We start from the raw sequence: 23,612 nt of genomic DNA, 5'->3' as shown, positions 1-23,612 counted from the left end.
CTTTTGGCTAAAGCAAATTTAATAAATTGTGTTTTCATGTTCTGTTCTTAGCATGATATTACTCTATCATTCATTAATAAGCTTGAGTTGGATGAGTCCTTCTGAAGCAAAATATAAATATATATCTTAAAATAATTATTTTAATGTAGTTATGACAAAGCTTGTAGGAAAGACATGATGATGAGACTATTGGAATTCTTTCATAATGTATATTTAATAAGATATGGGGTCATTATTGCTCACTTAAGAGATCTCTAATCTTTGCTATAAAAGACTACTTAAAATAAGTATTTATATAGTTTACCCAGCTGTGGAATATGGGAAATAATTAGCAGTCAGATGAAATACTAAGATTGTATTATAAGGCACTACCCTTTAATAAGGACTGATTTTACTCTTAAGTCTTAAAAGGTTTAGACTTAGGGTTATGTAGCTTGGATCAGTTATTTTTAATCATTGAGCCCATTGTTTTATCCCTTTGCATTTCTTAAAATATACTTCAGATATAACCATAATACAGATGTTTTCAATTTCTACTATGAAAGTATAGCATACTAGTTATATAAAATATAAATAGAAACTTTTTAAATGACTGTTTTCTATGACACATATAGATTACCATAGCTAGATTAATATATTTAAAGATGGCACATTGACACTGACTGTGTTAGTCATATCATCAAAACCTTAGAGGTATTGGTATTTAAGTATGAAGGTCTGTTTTCATTCCAAGGACCTGCTTAAAGTCTACTCACCTGTCTTTAGATCAGATGACAAAAAAATCAAATGATTTGATTTCACAGGCATGTGGTAGGAGGAACTGGTGAGTCATACCAGTGCAGAAGTCAGAGCAAGCGCTGCTAATCTCAGATCAGTTATTCTTAAAATATCCAGTCCAGCTAAGGTCTACTTTTTTGGGAGAAAAAAATACAGGGTTTTGAATTTGCTATCTAACTGATATTACAGACCCCAAAGGCAGTGATTTTTTTCTTAATCTAGTGTCTTTTGTCTTATTTTTCTTCCAAAATAAATAAGAAAATAGATAAAAATTAGTTTGTCTTGTCCAAAACATATATTCTAGTAGCCAGTAATGTGACTTTTCAGTTTCTGATTTCCATGACTTTATATTCTGTTTTGTACTAGCACTAGAGGAATATTCTTTGTTTGCTTTATTCCCCCCTCCCCCTACCCAGTTTTAACTTTTGCTGGGAGGGAGATAATAGTCATTGTGTGAGTTTTCTTGCCACTGCAGAGCTGACCTCCTGAGGTATATTAGGAATTGTAGTCCAGGACTGCAGATGAGACTCATCGGCTGGCTCACTGCCAATAGGGGAACTCTTCTTGCACTTACCTCCTCTCCCCCTGGCTCAGATAATTACACGTATCTGCATAGACCTGGTACATATTACAAGAAACCCCATAGAAAAGATTTTATTTTAGAAATCTGTGGTAATGATAGTAAAGGAACTAACTCCCTGATTGAATTTTCAAAAATTATGTCCTTTGATTTTTTTTTTACTTTATGCATATAATAAGGTAACGTATAATGTAGTTAACAAGTTACCAGTAGCTATTTTTTTTAGCCTTAAGAAGGATTGCATTTTGCCTTGCATTCTTATACCCGCTAGGTAGAATTATAAATTGTTTTGAACTGAACATCATGAATAAGGGATCACAATGCAACATGTATTCTTAAGTTTTTGAAACCTCCTCCAAGCGTGTATTTAAAGGTACAAATTGAATTGGATGATCAGTCTCTTGAGTCTTCAGCCACTATTAACCTGTTGCTTTTGTGGTACATTAAATTACTTTTGTGGTACATTAAATTACTCATTTCTAAGAAATGATTTGCTTTCTTCGGTGTCTAGGGATGTGTGACAAATTGACAAACACATGCACCTCTATAATTTGTCCTCTAGGATTACAACATAGCAGCTATTTTTGCAGTAATTTCTACCACCACTATTGTGGAAATCTTTGCTTCTTATACCAGAAAATATCTGTTGAAAGTATATGGAATAATTGAGTCTTAGGAAAATGTGATATTTTTTAAAAGATCTATGCAGTTCAAGGAATCTTGTTTTTGATGGTGGTGGGGTTTTTTGGTTTTTATTTACTTGTTTCTTTTTAAGTGCTTAATTTCCTACCTAAAAGGTAATCGGAGAATGTGCCAGGTAATTTTGTCTTCCAATTTTGTATGTAGTAACAATCATCCTTATTTTACAGATGAGGAAACTAGGGCTCCTGAAGTGACATTTATTTGTATTTCTGACACACAGCTAACTCCTTGGAAGTTAAACCAGGAATATTACTAACATTTTCTGATTCCTTGGAATAGTGTTATATTCTGCCTTGCCTGGAAATTCAAATAATTGTTAAGGCTGAGCATTTAATGGTTGCAAGGGGAAATGGGGTTCATTTGCTTGATGTTGAGAAATGTAAAATATGCATCTGAAGAATACTTTCATAGTTCTTTCATCTTAAAGTTGGGGGACCTAATCTAGTTCATCTCGGATCTCTCAGCATATTCAGCATACTACTGCTTAATGGTGCTCATTGACTGGTCTAGGAGTCCAGTCATAGGAAGAGCTGTTTATTAAGACTATCTTCATCCGTGAACTATGCATTTATATGTATTTTTTTAATCTGTAAGAAACCTGCACTGACACCATGTGTTCTCTTTTCTTTTTAGACTACCAAAAGGAAGCGTGGCTACATTAAAAATAAGCTAGTTTTTAAAAAAGGCAAGAAAATATCTAAGAAGACTGTTTAAATACACTGTTCTGGTTCCTAACTTGAAGCAGTTATCCTTGTGAGAACCGGTCTTTGCCTTTAGCTCATGTCATGTTTCACAGCAACAGAGGGTACAGAACCATCACTGTCCAGGTTAAAGTACAAAATTTTCTGGCAATGCCTGATTTAAAAATAAAATTGGCTTACTGAGAACAGCTGTTTTTGATATGTAATGTGAAGCAAGACAGAGCACTGCTGTAGATGTCTAGCAGCAGATTTTTTTTATTGGTACATATTATCCTTCAAATCTGAGAATTTGGACTAATTGCACCAAAGAACCCTCTAATTTGGTCCCTGGCACATGCATACTTTTCAATGTTTTTATTCTTTTACAAGACCTGCATTTCATTTGAATTACCCAGATAGCAATATATAAAATACAAATGACAAAATGTGGGAAGAGCTTCTTGAACCAGTAGACTAGTACAGGTCTGAGAAAAAGGTATTTAGAAAAGTAATTATACTTCCTTGAACTGTATTTATTTTCATGTTTCTCCAATGCAAAGAATGTTTCATCAAGTATACGTTTTCTATTGCTTACTGTTTGCTCTAAGAAGAAGCTGCTGTTTCAAAGATGAACTTCTGAGTAACGAATTGAAATGGTATTTTTATTTGACACATTATTGCTGCTATTAGCAGTTGTTTTCACCAGGTACTACAGAGCAGATTTCATACATTGTTCATTCAAGGGCTAAATTTATATCCTTTGGAAACAGCACAGAACGTTGCTTACCAAGATGAGTTTGGTATCTAATGCTGAGGTTAGCACTATGTTTACATGCAAAAGTTTAAGGAAAAGATAACCAACCCTTAAAGTTGGCAGGTATCCAAAGTTCGTTTTCTGTGACTCTTCAAAATGACAAAGGATTTGTAAACTTTGCCTGGATATCTCTCATTTTTGAAAAGTTTTATCCATCACAATGATTTTATTTTCTGCTTCTATTTTTTAATCCCTTGAGCATTTGATGAAACACTCTTTAGTGCTATTTGCATTTTCTTACTTTTACTAAAAATGTGACAATTGTCAAAAAAAATGCACTAAAATGTAAATGGAGATTGAACATACTCACTTTCCAGCTTATAGACAACTTTATACAGACTTGAAAATTTTCTCCAGTTGTTTAGTAAAAGTGAAAGAGAAAGGGTTTTTCCTGCCACAGGATATAACTTTTTTTTATATAACAAGCATAACATACACCACTGCTTTTGGTGGAAAAGTGCAGAATAGTATGTACCTTTTATGAAGAAAAATGTAATTTACAATGTTCAGTGAGAATGTTACTGCTGATTTTCTTTCCCAAGGTGTAGAATATTCTTTGATTTATAAAATTCATTTTTGACCCAGATGGTTCTTTTACAGACCAATAAAATGGCTGTAACATTTTCACAAATAAAGTGTAACTAAATCTGGATTTCTGATACCTTGCCATTTGGGGGATTTTATTTTACTTTGTTGCTTTAAAATTCAATGCAGAGAAGTTGTTGACTGTAGGGGAAATAAAGTTAATTCAAATTTTGTGTTAAGTGTTGTCTTTTACAAATCTTTTGTTTTTGAAAGGAGTTATAGAGTACTCAACAGATAACTTTCTTCCTTGATCACTTGTAGAAAGGTTTAGAGAATATGTACAGAAAAGGACTGGGTTAATGCAATTTAAATTAGCTGTCTTATTTTGCCATCTTTTAACCCCAGTGTAATTTTTTTTTAATTTTTTGAAAGGAAAGACACCTAGCCAAATAGGAATTTTATCTCCATTTAAATGAGGATATAAATCTGACAAACCCTGCTCTCCATAAAGTACTGGTATTTAATCATTCAGGTCTTGTGTTTTTTATTTTTTTTAATTATGAGTAGGAAGGATCTCTTCACCTTTTTCAGTTTTAGAGATCACCATTCAGTTCAGTGGATGTCATCAGTAACATATCTTATTGTAACTTTGTTTTTATTGAAGCAGAAAAGTGAAAGTTTAGTAGTTTGAATACATTTGATAATTGGTTCAGAATGCTCTTTAGATCTCTAAATTCATTTCATGAGTGATCACTAGCTGGATATCACAGAGGACTTTAAAAACAATGACCATGAAATTTTAGACTTTAAAACAGCTTTTGTTGTTTTGTTCCTCGCTTTGGAATTGAATGAAGCTGTGGTCTTTGATGTATTAATAAGGCAGTGAGGTATAAGTTCAAGGCAAAATACACTTTTTAGACTTATTATTACCTAATTGAGTTTGCAGCTGTAGAGTTACTATTTGAATTCCTATGCCATAACCAAAATGCAAGAGGATAGTATCATTTGGAGTAAACATTGTTTTCTATAGCCAAGGGAATTTAGAATTTGGATCATGAAATTTGGAGTGGCTGCTGCTTCATGTGGCTTTGTCAGATAACTAACTACCTTGCAGCCCACAATCCTGAATTGTGATAGGTGGAATAATGTTGATAAACTGTGATTTGCTATTGATATGATACAAAAATTGAGACAACAGCCAGTAATGAAAAGTGATGTCTAATTTTTCTTTTAAATTAAAACTTTTTATTGTGAAATGTAACACAGAAAAACTATATATATAGCATTTTTCTTGTGAATTCCCCCAACACAAGGAACTCTGTAACCACAACCCAGGTCAAGCTTTCTCTTAGTTAACTGTTCTACCCCACTTTCCCGTCCAAAAGGTTATCACTCTCCTAGCTTTTATGGTCATTACTTACATTTTGTGGTTTCAATACACCTATTATTTGAACTTTATATGAATGGAATCATAGAGTATGTATTTTTTTATATCTAGCTTTTTACTCAGTATGTATTATATGAAATTCATTCAGATTGCTACATTCAGCTAAAAGTTTATTGTTTCCAGTTTGAGGATATTACAAATAATGTTTTGGGCATATTCTTTTGCATCTTTCTTTATGCTTACATGCATACATTTCTGTGGGTAGTTACCTAAAAGTGGAATTGCTGGGTAAATATAAGAGCTCTTGTTCTTCTACATCCTAAACAATCCATGCCAATCCTTTTAGTTTGGCCTTTCTCGGGTTATTAATGAGGTTGGCCATTTGGATATCTTTTTGTAAGCTGTCTCTAGACCATTTTTCTGTTAATTTTCTCTATTTTTAAATTTATTAGTTGGAGTTCTTTATATAATATCCCGATACCAGCACTTTTACTCTGTGGCTTGTCTAGAAATTCATAATTTTAATGTAGTCTTATTTTTAAATCTTTTTTATTTATTTTTTGTATGTCTGTAACAGTCCATGCCCTGTTTAAAAAATGTTTTCCTAACCTCAGGCTGTGAAAATACTCTCCTGTGTTGTTTTCCAGAAGATTCACTATGGACCACCTGTAGTTCATTTGTTGAGTACAGTGTGAATTACTTTTTTTCCATATGTATACCTAATTTTCCCAGCATCATTTATTGAAAAGACCATCCTTTTCCTACAGCTCTGCATTACCCCTTTTGTAGTAAATCAAGTGTCCATATATGAGTGTATTTAGAGGCTTTCTGTTGTACTCCATAAAGCTCGTTGCATGTTGATTTAATTAATATAGCTTTAAGATAAGTCTCAGTGTATGGTAGGACAAGTCTTTCTCCTCTCTTACTTCCTCCCCCACCCCCCTTGTTCTTTAAGCTTATCTTGGCTGTTCGTGGCTTTTTGTTTTTTTCATATAAATTTTAGAACCAGTTTGTTTACAAAAAAAGAAAGCCTGTTAGGCTTTTGATTAGGCATTGAGTCTATAGCTCAATTGGGAAAACTTGCCACCTTTAATTCTTTCCATGAACATGGTCTTTCCTTCCATTTATATAGCTCTTTAATTTCTTGGTGTTTTATAATTTTTGGATAGGTCTTGCACCATTTTGGAAATGTTCTTATAAGGTTTTTGTTATCTTTTGGCACAGTAGTAAATATTGTGTCTTAGAAAATTGTATTTTCTAATTTTCAGTATAGAGAAATACAATTATTTTTGTATATCAATTTTGTATTCAACAACCCTGTTAAATTCATTCTAAAATATTTAAAGATTTTCTTTAATGAGCATAACACCTTCACAATCTGTGAATAATGATAAGTTTTATTTCTTCCTTTCTGGTGGTTTTATATTTAATTGTCTTGCTTTGCTGCAGTGGCTAGGACATAAGTGTAGTACTGTATAGAAGAGGAGATAACATCCTCATCTTGTTCCCTATTTCACAGAGGAGATTTTCTTGTTTAAAAACTGAAAACTTTTAGGTTTTCAGTTGGTATCTTTGATCAGATTAAGGACATTACCTTTTTTCCCAGTTTGCTAAGAGTTTGTATTATGAGTGGGTTTGTTTGATCAAGGTTCCCCCCCCCACATGAAATGATTTTATGATTTTTCTCCTTTAATTTGTTAGTATAGTGAATTACAGGGACTTTTTGCTTACAATGTTAAACTAAACTTGTATTCCTGGAATAATCTATGTTTGGTAGAATTTGCTGGTGAAACCATCTAGGGATGAAGTTTTCTTTGTGCAGAGGTTTTAAATTGCAGATTTAATTGTTTTATAGACATAGGATTATGGATTTTTTATTAGTTGTGTTTGGTAAATTGTGTTTTTCAAGTAATTTATCCATTTTGTCTAAAATTTCAAATACACTAAATTTTCAAATATACTAACATAAAGTTATCACTTAATGATGTTTAATGTCTGTAAGTTCTATCATGATGTCTCCTTTTCATTCCTGAGATTTTTTTTCTTGTGCTTTGTGAGTGTATGTAGATGTACCCTTGCCCCTCGTTTTTTTCTCCCCAGTTTTTAATCAGTTCTATTGATTTTATTTTCAAAGACCAGCTTCTGGCCTTGTTGACATTTTCTATTTCATTAATTTATACTGTTTTAAATTAACTTCTATTTCTTTTGGGAGGAGCAGGGGATGGCACTGTTTTTTTAACCTATGAATTTAAAGTTCTTCCAAGCATTGTTTTAACTCTATTTTCACAAAATTTGATGTGAACTGATGTCATTCATTTGAATGTATGTTTCCTTTGCTTTTGTCAGGAATTTGGGGAAACTGGCAAGCCAGAAGAATCTTGATCCAATTTAAGGAATTGATATATGATATACAATGCTAGCCTGCTATCCCTGTATGGGCCAGTTTATTGTTCCCAAGTTGAAATACTCCAAGGGCCTTCTTTACCCAAGCAGATTTAAATACCAACATTTGTCCTCCTTCAAAGTTAATGAAATTGTGCTTCTGCCCTGGTAAATGGGCAGAGGCTTGTCTTTGTGTCCATGTTCTCCTAGATTCTGGTCTGGTGATATTTCATAATCTTGGTTTTATATCACAAGCAGGTGTTGCTTTATTTCTTGTCCAGCTTCTTTAATTGTCCTTACCAAGGGAATTGGTCAAAGTTTCCTAGTCCATTAGTATTAGAAGAGGAAATTAGAACTAAAATTATGGTCCTCTGAATCCTAAAACTCATTTAGCATTTGGTCTGTTTCTTAAGATCTTTAGTTCCATCTCAGATAGCTCTTGAATAGCTTGGCACTGGCAATCCTAATTTAGGGCCTCCCAGAGACACACAGAGATATCTGTAGTCTCTTAATATTTCATTTATTTAGAAAATTAAGGCACTTGGGGAGTTCATGTCTAAACTATTGGGGCATTTTGATTATCTGCTTTTGTGAAATTGGCTTTAGTGAAAACGGGAGCTAATGAGACTGAATGAAATCTCAAGATCAAATGGCAGCCACAATGACTGGCTGACTACAAATGCATCCTCTTGTAACCTCATCACACCATCTTAATTGTCCAGACAATCTAGATAGAATAAACATCATCTGTTCCTCCCTTGACAAATTAGATTAAGTGGACCAGAGCTCAGGCCTATATCCTGCTGAAGAAAACATTTAAGAAAAAAAAATATATTACAACCCTAGCTATTAGTGAAAGACTGCACTAACAAACATTACAGAAGATGGGCATTGGTCAAGCTTCTGTAACCTCCCTTTCTCCAAGGGAATACTTTTAAATGAGGTTAATAGAGACCTCTGGCAGTGGGCACACTTCCCATTTATCATCTTCAGTCTTTAATACATGGCTGTGAGCCCAGAGCAGCCATGAAATTATCCTTTATGGAAAACTTTGCAGAATGTGGAATGTAGAGGCTGATTTTGCATTTTGAATAACAATTTAACACTCATGCCTACACTTTGTTTACAACTCCTATGTCTATTGAAAGCACTATTGCACTTTCTAGAACTAAATGAGGTGGGTGAATTTACCAGAGGGTGAATTCGCTTTGAATTTAGGAACAGCTTCTTTGTTACTGCTTTCAAATACACAAAAAATTAAATGTAGCAAATAGAATATAAAAATCCTAAGGAACTGAAGAATAAAGAAAAGTGTTTATGAAAACTAACCCTCTTCCTTGTTATATTTGGGCCTATTTACTCAAGGTCAACTAGCAGATGTCTTCAGATCAAAATTATTGTAGCCTAAAAGACTCTTCTCTACAAAGCAGTTTGGCAGGGGATGGAAGTTGGAGAGACGTCCTTAGATCACTGGCAATCTTGAAAGGAAGGAGTGAGCCACTCAAGAATTGGAGATAACTTGTAAAAGCAAGGTGAGAGAGGCAAGCTATATAGATCAATCCTTGCACTGGGAATGATTAGAATTCTGGTAAAATTATAATTTGGAAAGCATCAAAGGACTGGCAAGATAGTAGAAAGTTATTAGGACCATATTAGGCGAAAGCAAAACCCTAGAATTAAGGAAATGCTCAATAAATGATAGCCACTTTGCCCTAAGGACATTTCTCCTACCTGCTGAAAGTAAGCTTTGGGGTTTTTTGTTTGTTTTTGTTACTTCCATAGTTGTTTTTTAGAGCGGCTGTATGTCTACGGTAAAATCATGGCAGAGTTCTTCCTATTAACATTGCATTAGTGGGGTTACATTTGTTACAGTTGATGAACCAATATTAAGTTCATCATTTACATAAAGGTTCACTTTGTGTTGTACAGGTCAGTGGGCTTTTACATTTTTTTATTGTAACATACAACATAAAATTTCCCATTTTAACAGCTTTCAGTACACAGTTCAGTAATGCTAATTACATTCACAGTGTTGTGCTACCATTAGCATCAGACATTTCTAAAACTTTTCCATCACCCCAAACAGAAACTTACTGTAAGCATTAAGCATTAATTCGCCATTCCCCATCTTCCCCTGGTAACCTTTATTCTAATTTTTGAGTATAATTTTGCATAGTCTAAGTATGTATTTCACACAATACTTGTCTTTATGTCTGGCTTACTCCACTCAGCATGATGTTTTCAGGTTCATTCATGTTGATCCATGTATTAGAACTTTATTTGTTTTGACAGCTGAATAATAATCCTTTTATGGATATGTTACATTTTGTTTATCCATTCTTCCACTGATGGACACTTGAGTTATGTACACTTTTTGGTTATTGTGAATAATTCTGCTATGAACATTGGTGTGCAAATACCTGTCTGAATCCCTGCTTTCAGTTCTTTTGGGTATATACCTAGAAGTAGGATTGACAGGTTATCGTAATTCTACACTTTCTGAAGAACCACCACGTTGTTTTCCACAGTGGCTGTATCTGCACCATTTTACATTCTATCAATAATGTGCAAGAGTTCCTGTTCCTCACATACTTGCCAACTTTATTTTCCATGTTTTTAAATACCCATTCTAAGTAGGCATGACTGGTAACTCATGGTTTTGATTTGTTTTTCCCTAATGGCTACTGACATTGAGCATTTTCTCATGTGTGCTTATTGGCCATTTATATATCTTCTTTGAATAACAGTCTATTCGAGTCCTTTGCCCATTTTTAAACTTTTTTTTTTTTTGTCATTGATTCATAGGAGTTCTTTATCTAGTGGGATGTTCACTTTCTATCAGATATGTGGTTTCCATGTATTTTCTCCCATTCTGTGGGTGGTCTTTTCACTTCCTAATATTGTCCTTTGATGCATAAAAATGTTTTTAATTTTGATGAAACCCCTTTATTTCTTTTGTTGCTCATGTTTTTGGTGTAAAGTCTGAATTAGTTGCCTAAAACAAGGTCCTGAAGATGTCTCCCTATGTGTTCTTCTAGATGTTTTATAGCTTTAGTTCTTTAGGTTTTTAGTCCATTTTGAGTTAATTTTTTTATATGGTGTAAGGTGTCTTTTTTTATATGGTATAAGGTCATCTGCATGTGGATACCCAGTTTACTCAGCACTATTTGTGAAAGAAACTATTCTTTCCCATTGAGTGGACTTGGCACCCTAGTCAAAAATCATTTGGCCATTGATATGAGGGTTTATTTCTGAACTCTCAGTTCAATTCCATTTGCCTTTATGTTTGTCCTTGTATCAGTACCACAGTTTTGATTAATGTACCTTAATGATAAGTTTTAAAATTAGGAAGTATGAATCCTCTAGCTCTGTTCTTTATTGAGATGGTTTTGGCTATTAGGAGCTCCTTACCATTTTATATAAATTTGATGATTGGGTTTTCCACTTTTGCAAAGAAGGCTATTGGAGTTTTTATGGGAGTGCATTGAATTATAAATTATTTGGGGTGAAATTGACATTTTTACAGTATTTACTCCCTAAAATCTATGAACACGGAATGTCCTTCCATTTATTTATATCTTTAATTTCTTTCAGCAACAATCTGTAGTTTTCCGTGTATACGTCCTTATTTATCAAGTAAATATTTTAAATAAATTGAGTAAATTCATTTTATTATTTAAGCTGCTACTCTAAAGAGAACTGTTTATATCCTTTTCAGATTGTTCATTGTTACTATATAGAGAGACACTGCTGATATTTGTGTGTTGATCTTGTACCTCCTCTTTTCCAGAACTTTCTGTGGATAGGATCATGTCATGTGCAAAGAGGAAAAGTTTTCCTTGTTCTTTTCCAATTTGGATGCCCTTTATTTCTTTTTCTTGCCTAACTGCTCTGGTTAGAACTTCCAGAATAATAATGAATAGCAGTGGTGAAAGTGGGCATCTTGTCTTGGTCTTCTTCTTGATCTTAGGAGAAAAGCTTTCCATCTTCCACTGTTGAGTATGGTGTTAGCTGTGGGTTTTTCATATATGCCCTTTGTCATGTTAAGGAGGTTACATAACTATTCCTAGTGTATTTATAATTGAGGGGTGCTGAATTTTGTCACATGCGTTTTCTGTATCAATTCAGATGATTGTGTGGATTTTCCCTTTTATGTGTATGACATTAACTTCATGTTGAGCTACATTTATATTCCTGGGATAAAAAAACCACTTGACAGGACTGTATTAATTCTTTTAATGTGCTGTTGGATATAAAGCATCAATTCATCTCAGTTTGTTTTGCATCAATTGAGATGATTGTGTGGTTCCCCCTTTATTAATGTGGTATATGACATTGATTTTATGTTGAACTACTTTGACATTCATAGGATAAACACTTAATCAGAGTACACAGGTAATTTAGTGGTAGAATTTTTGCCTGCCATGCAGGAGACCAGGGTTCGATTCCCAAGCCCATGCATCCAAAAAAAAAAAACAAAAAAAAGTGAACACAATTCCTTATGATATACATATCATTTATCTCCTCTCTCTGTGTGTACATATAAAGATATGTACATAAATGTAAAAATAAAGGCTTTTTTTAAATCTTAAAAAAAAACCAACACTTGATTAGTCTAAAACCCTTTTAATGTGCTGTTGGGTTTACTTTGTAATTATTTTGTTGAAGATTTTTGTGTCTATTTCCAGAAGGGATTATGTTCTGCATTTTTCTTTGCATGTGATACCTTTATCTTTGATATTAAGTATCTTACATATATACCACTGCCTTCTAGACTCTAGGGTGTCTAATGAGAAATCAGCACTCAGTCTTATCTGGCCTCCCTTGTATGTGGTGAATCACTTTTCTCTTGCTTTCAGAATTTTCTGCTTCACTTTGGCATTTGACAGCTTGATTGGTATGTGTCTTGGAGTGAGTCTATTCAGATTTATTCTGTTTGGAGTACACTGGACTTCCTTAATTTGCATATTTATGCTTTTCATAAGGGTTGGGAAATTTAAATCTTTTTTCTGACCTTTTTTGTTTTCTCCTTCTGGGTCAGCTGTGATGCATATGTTTGTGCACTTTGTGGTGTTACTCACTGCCCTGAGACCTTGCTCAAATTTTTCCATTTTTTCCTCCATTTGTTCTTTTGCCTGTTCCATTTGGATTGCTCTGCCTTCTGGCTCACTAGCCCTTTCTTCTGCCTCGACTAATTTGCTGTTGTGCATCTCTAGTATATTTTTAATTTCATATACAATGTCTTTCATTTCCATAAGTTCTGTTATTTTTCTGTGTATTCTTTCAAATTTTTCTTTATGCTTACAAGGTGTTTTATTATATTTATCCTTGTCCATCTCATTGACTTTCTTTAGCTTCATTTGAACATCTTTGATTCAAAATTCTGTGTCTCCTCTGACTTTTTAATTTGTTCCTTCGACTGGGCTGTATCTTCTTGTGTTTTAATATGCCATGTGATTTTGTGCTCGTATCTGTTCATATGATTATCTTGATGGGTCTATTCTGAAGGTCCATTTCTCTCTCATGTCTAGGATTTAGTTTTTGCTTGGGTTTGTATTAGGGCACTATTGTCAGTATTTCCCAGCCAAAACAAGGCCAAGTGTCTGTGCAGGGGGCATAGACCATCTCCAGTGAGCCCAGGACAAGGTCTGGAAAGACTCCAGGAAGTCCTTTTTCCCCCTGCAGTTTCTGGCCTGCTCAGCATATATTCTCTATTGTTAGTGGAAACAGTGGCACCTGTCAGCATCTGACTAGGCAGGGCTAAAACCGCAGGTAACTTGTGCTCTCACTTCATTGGCCAATATCTGACCATGGTATTGGGCTGTGTCCGTCTCTATTTGTGGCAGAGGATTTCCGCAGCCATCCCAGTCCACTGCTGTCTCCTAGGCAAGGATCAGGCCTCCCACTGCTGCTTCCCTCAACTGTGAGGGATGGGAGCCAGGAGTCACGGCCAAAATCACAGTGTCTGCCCACGTTTTCTTAGTCTCTTCATCTGTGTGTGAAATGAATGTCCTCTCCTGTTCCCCAGGTCCCCCAAAAGTTGATTTGGACAGTTTCTGCCTGGCTACTTGCTGCTTTAGGGAAATCAATTTTACCATTTTCTCATAGTCCTCCTTGGGACCCGTTTGTGCTCAACATTCCTCCATGGGTTGTGTCCTGCCATGTATCTCTGTAGACTTGGGTCTTGGGATATAAAGAGATATGTCACTTCTGTGAGAGTTTTTATAATCTGTGTCTCTGGGGTGGGGGGTTAGGGAGAGGGATCCCAACTGTTGCCTCTAGGCACTTTCCAAACTACATCGGACTGAGTAAGGGGTGGGGGCGGGGAGGTAAGAGAACCAGCTGGTCCATGTCAGGAGTTTCCTACCTTATATTTTTCTTGTTCTTCAGTTCAGTTTTTGTGGGATTCTTCTCCAGTATTGACCTTCCTCTAGAGTTCTAAGCAAGTGTGATTTGTCCTTTAGCTGAATCTCTGCAGAGGGTTTTTCAGTGGATATCTTATATCACCACTGAGTCATGCTTTTTTATTCATACTGCCAACATCTGCCTTATAACTAGAGAGGTTATGTTTAAAGTAACCACATATAATGCACAACTTCCTTCTGCTATTTTGCTCTTTGCTTTTTTATGTCCTGCCATTTTTTTTGTCCCTCAGTTCTTCCATTACTGACTATTTTTGTATACATTTGATCTTTTGTAGTGAACCCTGAGTCCCTTATCATTTTTCTGTGTATTGTTTTCAGATATTTATAATTTCCAGTGGCCTTAAATTTAACATCTTAAATCTATAACATTCTCATTTAATTTGATACTAACTTAGCTGCAGTAGTATACACAAACTGTCTTATGCCCATCTATCCCTCCACCTTTATGTTGTTCTTGTCCCAAATTACATCTTTATACATTGGGTATCCAAAACATAGATTCATCGTTAGTTTTTATGCATTTGCACATTAGGATGTGCCAAAAGCAAAAAGTTAAGTTACAAATCAAACAAAATAGTACTGGCATTTATAATTATGCATTTGGCCACGCGTACCAGAGATCTTTATGCTACTTTAATCTGTTCTGGCTTCCTTTTCTTTCGATCCAAAGAATTCGTTTAGTGGGGGAGGGGGGCAGGTCTAGAGGGATGACCTCCCTCAGCTTTTGTTTATCTGGAAATATCTTAATCTCTCCTTCATAGTTGAGAGTTTCTTCAAATCTAGAATTCTTAGCCAGCAAGTTTTTTTCAGCAATTTAAATATGTCATACAACTGTCTTTTTGCCTCCATAGTTTCTGATGAGAAATTGGCACCTTGATCTTTTCATTGAAACTCCCTTGTTCATAACACATTGCTTCTCTCTTGCAGCATTCAGGATTTTTTCTTTGGCGTCTGACAGTGTGATAATGTGTGGGTGTTGATCCTGCTTGGGTATTATTGGACTTTTAGGATATATATATTCATGTATTTCAATCCATTTGGGAAGTTTTCTGCCTTATATCTTTGGATATGCCTTCTGCCTCTTTTGCTGTTTTCCTTCTGGCACCCCCAAAATGTTAATTCTGGAGGTTGTTGTCACTCTTTTACTTAGGATTTTCTTGCTGGATGTCTTGCTCTCTATCTGTTCTTTGACATTCAGTTCAACTTATTCTAGACTTCTAATAGCCTGTTTGATCAGAATTTGTCAGTTTTTGTTTCCTGCCTTGCGTATATGGAGTTTGTTGTTTTTTTTGTTCGTTTTTCTTTTGTTTTTTTTTTTGAGGAGGGTCTCCTCAGATATGATAGACCCCAGTCAGGTTTTTCCAGACTAGACAAGCCCATGTCTCATTTTTCCCAGCAAGTTGTCAGACTTTCCTATGAAGTCTCTAGAGTCTGTGCTTTTCCTATCCTTCCCAGCATGTGGTGCTTTTCTACCTGTGGCTTCCCATCAGCTAAAATGATGTGGTGCCTTTAATTTCAGCAGACTCTCCCTGCTAGGGGCATGTTTGGGACTGAGGTAAGGTAGTAGATGGCTTTCATTATTTCTGTTTTCCAGCCACTGTAGACTGAATTCCTTGAAGGAGGGATTCCTCTTGCACTGGGCCCCAATGAAGATATAAACTTTAAGGAATTAACCGCATTCACTTGACTCCGTTATCTCTCAGAAAAGCTTTAGTTCTGCCTTTGCCTGGGGCAGTGCAGAGCGTGATAGGGCCCTTTTCGTGTGTGTGTGTGTGGGGGGGGCAGTGCGGAGCGTGATAGGGCCCTTTTCGTGTGTGTGCGCGCGCGCGCGTGTGTGTGTGTGTGGCAGTGCAGAGCGTGATAGGGCCCTTTTCGTGTGTGTGTGTGTGTGTGTGTGTGTGTGTGTGTGTGTGTGTGTGTGTGTGTGGCAGTGCGGAGCCTGATAGGGCCCTTTTCTTGTGTGTTTGTGTTCAACCCCATCCCCTCTCTGCCTGGACAAAAACTCCTGGTTCCTTTAGTGCTTATTCTAGGTTCATCTGTGCTGGGGACCTGTTTTCAGTAGTCATAATTTATTAATTCTGTAATTAGAGCTTGGTTGAGCTAAGCCCTTCCTTGCTGCTAGTAAAGTATTTTCCCTTGGGGAATCACCTTGCCATGCCTGTAGCAGAGGGGTGCCAGCCTCCACGGCTAGGGGGTCTTATGGTTCTGTGTGGGCTCTCAGCCATTCTCTCTTGTCCAGACTGGTGTAGGCTGTGCATCTGGTCACTGATGTTCCCTCAGCAGTTCTGTACCATTCTTGGCTATTTACAAGCTGCTCTGGAGGACAATCTCACACCTCATTCTGCTGCTGTCTTTCCCTGCCTCTCACATAATGTTTATATTGGTACACTTGATAGTGTTCCACAGGTCTCTTAAAGCTCTCTTCACTTTTCTTCTTTCTTTTTGCTCCTCAGACTCAATAATTTCAAATTCACTATTTTTTCTCCTAGTTGTGGGCTGTGCTGAGTTCTACTGAGCTCTCCTTTTAAGCCTCCAGCTGATGAGATTAAAACATCACTCACTGCAGAAGGCATTCCTCCCTTAGCTGGCTACAGATATAATAAGCCATAGATGAAATCCATGTGCTGAAGTCCATAGCAATAGAAAAACTGGACATATCATCTGGCCAAGTTGTCACCTGAACCTATCATATCAACAAATAAATTGGCACAGAAATCATGCACTCTAAAATACGTTGCTTTGCTCCTTCCAGAATTAAAGTTGACTCTAGACTGAGCCTGGGAGGGGCCAGCTAGGGTGCCATGATATTCTCCTATCATTTTAAGTTATCTTTTTCTTGATTTCCAGTTACTGCAACCCTTTAACTCTTCCATAGCCCTGAGGAAGATGGCTGGGCCAGGTTTGCTAGAGGTTGAAAGACTGGGGGGGAAGGGAATGTTGGAGTGTCTCACTTGGCCATCTTGGTCAACCAAAAGTCTGAATTTTGGCTTTCACAACCAGATAAACAACAGATAAGACTTAAGTTTGCAGCTAGCACAAGCTGGGATATCTAATAGAAGGCCTCTTTCCACTAAAACCCTGAACCAAAAAGCTACACTTCTGTCATTGGAACCAAGAACTTCATTAAAATTGTCTGCGTGTACATGCCCATGGGGGAGGAGGGTATTTGAACAAAACTCATCCCCAAGAATATTTTAACCTACATGGTCTATAAAAGTTCCACGTTATAATTTGAAGTGGTTGTGTACAATAATACCCGTGAAAGCCTGTGAGATTCTAAAGGAACCCTGAATTAACTTGGGTCTGGAAAAATTCTCACAAATGATTCCCCAAAAGAATGATTATCTCAGTGAAAATTCAAGCAGCACATAAGAAAACCAGACATTATAGTGCTAAGAAGCAGAAATAAACCAAACACTTAAGATACTGGAGTTATCATGGTTATGAATAACTACACTTATGCTGTGTAAAGGAATTTTAAAAGCTTGAAATGGTCAGGGAATTGAAAAATAAATGAAGGAAAATGACCAGATTTGAAGGAAGAGAAACTTAACCTATAAAATCGAAAAATGCAATCACTGAAATTAATAGTCAATGAAAAGGTAGAATTGAAGATAGAATCAATGATCTAAAAGAGAGCAGAAATATCCAGGATTCAGCACAGAACCAGAAATAATAAAATACAGAAACAATTTGTGTATTTGGAGTTGAGTGAGCAGAGAATGGGACAGAAGCGATAATGAAGATTAGGGTGGAGAATTTTCAACAAGTTATGAAATATACCAGTCCACAATTCATACAGCCTAACAAAATTCAACCAAAAGAACACAACTGCTGCTAATATTAACAGACAAAACAGACTATTAACAGTGCTTAAATAAAGATAGAGGGTCACAAAAGGTAATATTCGCCAGGAATATGGTAATCCTAAATATGTATGCACTTGGTAAATTATAATCAAAATGCATAAAGCAAAAAGTGATCAAAGTACCCACGGCCGATTTGTTTTCCATGAAGGTGCTACACTTAAATGGGGGAAACAACTTTCCAACAAATGATATTGGATCAAGTTGATACATACATGAAAAAGAAATGAAACACCTCAACCTACATGGAACACAGACCTAAAAGTAAAAGTTATTTCTATAAAACTAGAACAAAATATGGGAAAAAATCAGGTGATGATTAAAGCATAAAAAAAGACAAAATTTTAAAAGGAAAAACTGGTTAATTGGACTTAATAAAAATTTAAAGTTTTTGCTCTTTTAAAGACACCGTTAATAAAAGGAAGCCAAATTCTGGGAGCAGAAATTTTCATAAGACATGTATCTGACAAAGGACTTTGTCCAGAATATATAAACAGCTTAATAACTAAGTTGCAAACAATTTTTTTTAATAAGCTTAAACTTTGAATTAACACATAGCAAAGGAAGATATATGAATGGTACCTGAAATGATGTTCAACCTCACAGGAATATTCATTGCTGGTGGGAATATCAAATGTTAAATATGTCTACCAAAAGACTGGTATATATCAATATTAACAGCTTTATTCACATTAGTCCGATAATGGTAACAACCCAAATGTCTATCAACAAATGAATGATTATCAAATTATGGTAATGCCACATAATGAAATAATGTGAGCAAAATAAGGTGTAACTAACTTAAGCATGCAATAATTAGCATATTCATAATATGTGGATTTCAAAAATTATGCTAGGCACGAAAAGGCACAGAAGAGTACACTGATTCCATTTACCTTAAGTGTTAGAATAGGCAAAAAAAAGGTGGATGGGGCAGCAAATCAGTGGTTGCCTGGGCTTTGTATTTGGGGGAAACAAACTACGAAACAGCATAAAGGAATTTTACTGTATCTTCTTTGTAGTAGGAATTATTAGAGATGTATACATTTGTCAAAACTCACCAAGTTGTGTTTCGGTGTATATAAACTGTAAGTATTGAGTTGACTTAAGATATTCCAAGCACAATCCAATTACAAAGTGAGCATAAAATGTGAACAGATACCTCACCAAAGAAGATAAACATATCAAATAAGCCTATGAAAAGATGCCAAACATCATGTGATTAGGGAATTACAAATTAAAAAGACAATTAGGTACCACTACACATCTATTAGAATGGCTAAAATCCAAAACACTGACCACAAATACTGGTAAGGATGTAAAGCAATAGGAACTCTCATTCTTTGCAGGTAGGAAAGCAAACTGGTACAGCTACTTTGGAAGACAATCTGGCAGTTTCTTACAAAGCTAAACATATGATCCAGGAGATGATTCTAGGGATTTGCCATACAAAACTTATGTCCAACAAAAACCTGCACACAAATGTTTATAGCAGCTTTATTCATAATTGCCAGAAATTGGATACAACTAAGATGTCCTTCAATAGGTGAACGCATGAACAATCTCTGATATACATAACAATGGAGAAATTTTCAGCAATAAAAAGAAATGAGTAATCAAGATACAAAAAGACATAAAGGAATCTTAAATGCATATTGGTAACTGAAAAAAGCCAGTGTGGAAAGGCCTACATATTGGAAAATGCAAAGCTATAGTATAAAGATCAGTGGTTGCCAGAGTTTCAGGGAGAAAAGGTGAGGGATGGATAGATGGAGTACGGAACATTTTTAGGCCAATGACATGCATTTGTCAAAATCCATAAACCTGCAACAAAGAGTGAACCATACTGTAAACTTAGTAACTTCAGTTATAAAGTATCAGTGTTGGTCCTTGACTTGTAACAAATTTGCCATAATAATGCAAGATGTTATGGAGCTGGGTGGTGGGTACAATCTCTGTACAATTTTTCGGTAAACGTAAAACTCCTCTTAGAAACTCTACGTAAAGCCACAGAAAAAAAAAGTTAATTCCAGGTGAAAAGCAAAATATAAAGCTTCTAAAAGATAATACTACCTTCACAGCTTAATGGTAAGGAAAGATTTCTTAAACAGGATACAAAAAACACCATAAAGGGGCAGGCCATGGTGGCTCAGCAGGCAGACTTTTCACCTGCCTTGGAAGAGATCAGGGTTCATTTCCTGGTGCCTGCCCATGTTAAAACACACACACACACACAATAAAGGAAAAGGGTAATTACTTCAAATAAATTAAGAACTGAAGGATTTCTGCTTCAAGCCAAGAAGTAAGAATCAGAAAAAATATGTGAAATAGTTTCCAGGTCACAACATGGGGAGGGGAACCAGCATAGGACCTGGCAGCTTCCCTGAATTGAGACAGCTGGCCCAGGGAAGTCAAAGGAGCATAGGGCAGAATACCGGAGGATAGAGGTCTGCACAGTTCTGGGATCTGCAGTTCCCCTCTTGTCTTTAGCTGAATACTAATTACGCATATGAGGAAACTACGGAGGCTAGAAAAGGAACCATCCAAAAGGGCCAGGGGAACAATACCTGGAGGTCACACACAGGGCTCTAAATAGTTTAGAGAGGAACATAATTCAAGAGACATCAAGTAGAGTACTAAGGAGGTTACTGCCTCAATAGTGAGCCCAAATTAGTCCTAAATTAAAAGCTACTTTGGTCTTCTCTAACAAAGCTTACAACCAAGCCTCAAAACGATTAAAGTATTTCTACATAATTTAGAAATGTTCTAGAATAAAGCTCAATAATATTGGAATACAAAAATACCCAATAAGGTAAAATTCAAGATGTTTTGCATCCAAATAAAAATTTGCAATTCAAAAAAAAATTACTATTACATAGTAAACTGGATTTATTTATTGTCCCAACGGAGGCATTCTTCCTTTTATGTTTGTGGCTTTTATGTCCTAAGTAATCCCTTATCTAATGAAAGTCACAAAGATTTTTCTCCTAGATTTTGTTCTAGAAATTTTATAGAATTAGCTTTTCTTTTAGGTCTGTGATCCATTTTGAATTAATTTTTGTGAATGCCTTGCGGTGTTTTTTTTTTTCATGTAAATATTCAGTTCACCCAAAAAGACTATTATTTCCCCCCATTTATTTTGTACCTTTGTAGAAAACAAACTGACCATATATGAGTTGGTTTGTTTTCAGATTCTGTATTCTGTTCCTTTGACCTTATGTGTAAATCCTGATGCCAATAACACACTGCCTTGATACTGCAACTTTTCAGTTATCAATTAATATGAGTTCTCCAATTTTGTTCTTTTTCAAGTTGAAGATGGCCTTTTAATAATTACCTTGGCATCTGTCAAAGGAAAGCACTGGACAGTAGTTAAAATGGCAGAACAGACTTTATTCAAACTACTGTGACACAGTAAAAGAGAAGCACAGAGGTAGCTAGATTTTTTAAAAAGCACAAAAGAGAAAGGGGAAGGAGGACTAGAAAATTGCCCAGAGGGGTCTGGCAATGGGCTTAAGGAAAAGTCAGGTAGTTGGGCAGCCTGAGAACAGTACATCCTGTGGTTTAGCAGTATTGCATCTCTAGATGGGATCAGGGGTCCACCCAGAGACATGGGCTAGCATTAGGAAAGCTTGCACTCAAGTTTGAACCCGTCTCTGGTGCAAAGTCTGCACTTTAGTGGAGCCAAGTAGTCTCTTGCAAGAATTCAGACCAGAGACAGAAACTGGCTTATCTTGGGCAAAGGAGGATGTACTGTCACCCTACTTGTAACTGAAAAAGGACTACTATCCATAATATATAAATAATTCTTAGAAATCAATTTGGAATAAGTCATTAACTTACCAGAAAAAGGTTTCAGTTAGCTCTTGACAGAAAAAAAATCCAAATGGGAAGGAAATATACGAAAACAAACATACCCACCAAGTTGGCTGAAATTTACAAATAAAAGTTGAAGAATATGTGGAGACACAGGAACTCTCATACATTGCTGGTGGGGATTTAAAATTTTTAAAATCACTCTGGAAAACTGTTTAGTATTAACTATTGCAATTAAAGATATACATACACCATGACCAAGCAATTGTACTCCTACATAGTATAAGAAATATTCTCAGTAACATAACAGCCAAAGCTAGAAACAACTCTGAAGTTTCCAAAAATAGGTTAAATTATCAGTGGTATGTTCATATAATAGAATACTATATAAGGGAAAAGAACTACATTTATATGGAACAACATTGGTGACCTTAAAAATAAAATTCCAGTTAAAAAAAAACTATCAAAAAATATGTGATTCTCTTTATATATAGTTCAAAACAGGCAAAACTAGTTTATATCGTTTATTTGTTAATGCTATAAAAGCCAAACAAGGAAGTGATTATTCTCAACTTTGGAACAATGGTCACATCTGAGGAGAAAATGGGAGCTCTGAGTAGGAAAGGCTAACAAGGGAGCTTCTGGAGTGATGGTAACGTTCTGTAATTGTAATTGAGCTGTCATTACATGTGTGTCTGCTTTAAAATAATTCATTACACAGCACACTTAGTTTTTGCACTGTTTGTGTTAGATCACACAGAAGATGTAAAAGAAAATGAATTTTTAACAGCCATAACTGACAAAATGTTGACTCAAATAAGCAAACTATGGTATAATTCCATATGTGCCAAGTCCAAAAATAGGTAAAACTAAATATGTTATTTAGGTGTACACAGTATGCATGGTAAAAAGAAAAACATGGGAATGATTACTATAGCAGTCAATACAGTGGACTGTTACCTATGAGGGCAGGGAGGGAGATATATATGTGTAGGGGCATAAAGATGGTGTTTTTCTTTTTTTAAACATAGGTGGATTTTAAGGTATTGGCAAACATAGATTTCTTTACTGGAATGATAGGTATAAGGATGGAACTGTACATATGTATTATGCAAATCTGCATATGTGAGATTTCAAGATTTTTAATAAGGTAATGTGTACACCCCCTCCAAAAAAGATGAGCTTCCCTGTCTTTCTTTCCCAAATGTTTTGTGCTTTGGAGTAAGACTAGAAAATCCAAGAACACTACAGTGATTTTTTAAGTCTTCTCATTGAGGATTTTTTTTTCCCTCAAACTAACATCTGTTCTACTTTCCCTCTCTCAGAAAGAAAATGGTTCCAAGCCCCTCATTCACCCAGATATTTTAAGACTGTGGATCTGAACAGGCCGACTTCACCTGGCAGGGACTCACTCCTCTCACAAACAGAACACAGCTGGCTATAGGTTAAATGTGCTTATCAATTTGTCAGGAAAAATCCATAAATGATGTTTATTTGGTGGGCTTTTAAATGTGTTAAAAGCACTATTTTGGTGTAAATATGATTGTTGTTCACACCAAATTAATAATTCATAGTACCTAACCTCTAAAAACTTGAACCCCAGTCAGAGCCAACAACTCCATCAGGACTTTTGAATCCCTAAAAGTAAAACACAGACA

At 35.6% G+C, this 23,612-nt stretch overlaps 1 protein-coding gene across 4 annotated transcripts in view; it reads left to right on the top strand.

Annotated features, from left to right (window-relative positions):
* STT3B (STT3 oligosaccharyltransferase complex catalytic subunit B) overlaps window positions 1-4,317 on the top strand; it is a 162,540-nt gene extending 158,223 nt beyond the window's left edge. For all 4 annotated transcript variants that reach the window (XM_077129923.1, XM_077129924.1, XM_077129926.1 and 1 more), the window contains exon 16: window positions 2,693-4,317. In XM_077129923.1, coding sequence (XP_076986038.1) covers window positions 2,693-2,773 — 81 coding nt within the window. In that variant the 3' untranslated portion in view covers window positions 2,774-4,317. The remainder of the gene's footprint in view (window positions 1-2,692) is intronic.
* The last annotated feature ends 19,295 nt before the right edge of the window (window positions 4,318-23,612 follow it).

Source organism: Tamandua tetradactyla, chromosome 15, assembly GCF_023851605.1.
Source record: "Tamandua tetradactyla isolate mTamTet1 chromosome 15, mTamTet1.pri, whole genome shotgun sequence".
Taxonomy (NCBI): domain Eukaryota; kingdom Metazoa; phylum Chordata; class Mammalia; order Pilosa; family Myrmecophagidae; genus Tamandua; species Tamandua tetradactyla.
The sequence above is the reverse complement of the archived record's forward strand: the minus strand, read 5'-3'. Positions and strand labels throughout refer to the sequence as shown.